At 40.2% G+C, this 3,222-nt stretch overlaps 1 protein-coding gene across 4 annotated transcripts in view; it reads right to left on the bottom strand.

Moving 5' to 3' along the window:
- Positions 1-1,474: 1,474 nt before the first annotated feature.
- The window catches only part of LOC136851323 (uncharacterized), a 26,300-nt gene continuing 24,552 nt past the window's right edge, over positions 1,475-3,222 (bottom strand). For all 4 annotated transcript variants that reach the window (XM_067125354.1, XM_067125353.1, XM_067125355.1 and 1 more), the window contains one exon: positions 1,475-2,700. In XM_067125354.1, coding sequence (XP_066981455.1) covers positions 1,865-2,700 — 836 coding nt within the window. In that variant the 3' untranslated portion in view covers positions 1,475-1,864. The remainder of the gene's footprint in view (positions 2,701-3,222) is intronic.

Raw genomic sequence — 3,222 nt, 5'->3', positions numbered from 1 at the left:
TCATGAGGTAATGGGTAGTCTTGTGATCTTTATAGTAGTTCGTAAGGTCGACTATTTTTTCTTCATCGATGGTGGTTACATGAACAATGATGATGTTTTTCAGGGCTACCTCATCTCTCTTATATTTAGTGTTCATGTAGCCACTATAGAACAGTTTAGTGGTCCTCTCATGCTCGCAGATGGCGTGATTCTTCTGTCTGTTTCACCTGATGACAGCATTTCTCATCACCCTGGCAAACTGATGGTAAGAGTACCCGCTATCCACCAGGGTTTGGGTGACCTGTTCTAGGTCATCAGAAGTGGTGTTCCAGGATGAACAGTGTACCTGAACACTTCCAATAAGAAAGACAAGGCAACCCTGAAGAGAGTACCCATGTAACCCCCACCAATGCAGACAAAAAAGTTGACCTTATGCTCTACTATAAGGGTTGGGAGACTGCCCAGTGCCTCATGGGGAACAGTCTCATCGCTAGCAATGGTCCCATGAAGAGGAGAGGAGTAGTTTACTAAATATTGTTTCCTTAGAATGGATGCAGCCATTCCTACATCTGTATGACTGTGACTCGCCTCTCCAAGAGGATTGCTGTCCACCTACAGGAAGGGATGGTCTACCAGCACTACAAGAGGAAACATAGCTGCACTCCCCTCAATGCCAGAAGATCGTAAGAATCACAAGGACCCTAAATGGCAACATCAACCATTGCTGCCCCCAATATAAGGAGGCCCTAGCTATCCTCCAGTGAAAATCATCGTTGAACAACCCAGGAGTCCCTTCTCCCAATCATCATCAGGAGAACAGCAAGGCACCTCCCTTGGGACAACCCTTCAACCACCTGCTACTTCAAACAATGCACCCCATAAGGAATACTGAGACCTGGCACCAGCCAATCAGCGCCTTCAGCACTCCGCCAGGCTGTCCCTGATGAATCATTCCACTCCCAGCCAGCAGGAAGAGCTCCATGGACTCAACCACCAATTGAAAAATTCATGAAAACTCTGCTAGCCCACTTAAGGATATAAATACGACATGATTGTACTCCTGGCTTCATTTGCCTTTTGTAAATTTTAGCAAGAACTACCGAAAAGTGAAGGAACAAAATGAACTTTGAACTGCTGTTACATAATATTATCATTATTATTACTATTATTTTGTAATAGAAAGTGAAATCATTAATGTGACAGATGAGAAAGTGAAATCATTAATGTGACAGATGATTGTCTTTATTCATGACTTGTATTACATGTCTTTTGTACTAATAGAATACTTACCGAATCTGATCCATGGTTGCTGTAATCTTTATATAGAAGATTTTATCAACTCATCTGCATATCTGTTTATATATGTCCCTTGTTCTTTTACCAGCCATGCTCCAAATTTCCAATACCTTACTGTGCTCTAGCACTAGCCCCAACTCGTGCCCCAACGGCAGCATCGTCTAAGGTTCAAGTGAAGGGAAAGAAAATCTCATCAAACCTCGGGTCATTCCTTCTACTCAGAGATTAACAAAGATAAAAAAATTCTTCTGTGTTGATAGTCTCCTTAAAACCTAAGTATCATCAGTAAAGTTTAGTCTTTCTCTGAAGTTAATGATATCATCTAAGAAATCGGAAGATGATTGGCTTCATGCTGCTCTGTGATGTTTGTAAATATAGCAGGAGCAACTTTTTCATTTCTTGTTTCAGTCATATCTTAGGACATGGTGAGCATTGGCTACTTTCTTAATGGACCAGTAAAGGTTCAACAACAATTTCCATGTTAACAATTGACTCGATGAGGACCTACCAGTTCAGAAATGCTCTTGGCATAAAAGGAAGGTTATCATGGGCTTAGACTTGACATCACCAGGACCTTCATAGGGCAACATTAAATCATCTTTTTACAGTAAGCATAAATTTTTCCAATCACTTTGCGATTTTTGGTTATTCTAGGATTTAGCAACTCGATAAGGCAATCAAGCCCACCATATTCATACGCTCGCCGAAGATGCTGCAGAGTGAGACCAGACCTCGCCATGGTTTGGGCCATCTTCTTACTCAAATATTTCTCCTGAACCATATCTGCAAACGTCTTTTCATTTTTCTTTATTGTATTCCGATACTTAACGACATCGACAACGGAATCAAATGTCATGCTGAATTGGTAGATCATCATGAGTCGTTTCTCGTCTGTGAGGTTGTGGAAGCGAAGGAGTTCTGCAAGATTTCTGATTTTCATCAGGTTGTCCTTGCCATGGGCTGGCTTTTGGAAAGCTGGGTTCTTAAAACCCTTGGAAAAATAACTGATAAGATTCCAAAGCTTGTAAGAAGGGAGTTCTTTTGGCCCATATCTGGGGAAAAGATCTAAGTAGATCTTATAACTGTCAGAAAATCCAATGACTTTCTCTTGAAGTCGTTCCAGTAAAAATTTCTTTTCATGAAGGATGTTCCTGATTAGATGGTGTGACTGGAAACAGTAGGTGTTGTGAGAAATCAGTATGGTGTTTTCTTGCAGATGCTCGATGAACTGCAATACTCCTTCTTCTAAAGAGACGGTTTGGACAATATTTCCGTTCTGTTTCAAAATGCCATTGACGATGGTTAACCCATTGACTTCCGAGGATTGCGTTTGGATGGGTTTTGATGACATGATGTAAGTGCAGAAGTTCGTTCTCCCATGTAGGAGGTCGCTGCAAGTTAGCTGAATAATGTCGCAGTCCCAGGCTGTCAAAGAAAGGAAATTTAGATTATGGTTAAAATTAATATTCTGTCTCAATTTGTAAAAATCCAGGCCTGCAAAATAAAGGAAAGAACTCGTATAGTTTAAGGACAAATAATAGAGTCTGTAAGACTCCAAAGTTAAAAGAGATAAGTAAGGTAGGTTTTAGTCAAACTGGATTTGCTGTCACATTCCATAACAACCAAAATATGTAAAGCCGTTAAATAGGAAGAGAAAAACAGTGAAAGCCAAAGAAAAAAGTGAATGTGTCCCCGCAGGTAAATGACTATCATTACAAGTAATGAAAATCTGAGTCTGAAAAACAAATAAAAAGGGACTAAGTGTATTACTGCATTGTGGCTAATTAGTAAAGGCCACCGCTTATTGCCAATGAGAAAGTGCATGTGGAAAACACAAAACACATAAAAGTTGTATGACTACTTCAACAACAGCACATGGATGTTACGTTTCCAGAAGGGCAGTGAAAAAAGGATATGTTGATTTTGTTTTCAAAACCAGCACAGTAT

Source organism: Macrobrachium rosenbergii, chromosome 23, assembly GCF_040412425.1.
Source record: "Macrobrachium rosenbergii isolate ZJJX-2024 chromosome 23, ASM4041242v1, whole genome shotgun sequence".
Classification (NCBI taxonomy): domain Eukaryota; kingdom Metazoa; phylum Arthropoda; class Malacostraca; order Decapoda; family Palaemonidae; genus Macrobrachium; species Macrobrachium rosenbergii.
Note: the sequence above shows the minus strand (reverse complement) of the source record. Positions and strands in the feature narration are given on the sequence as shown.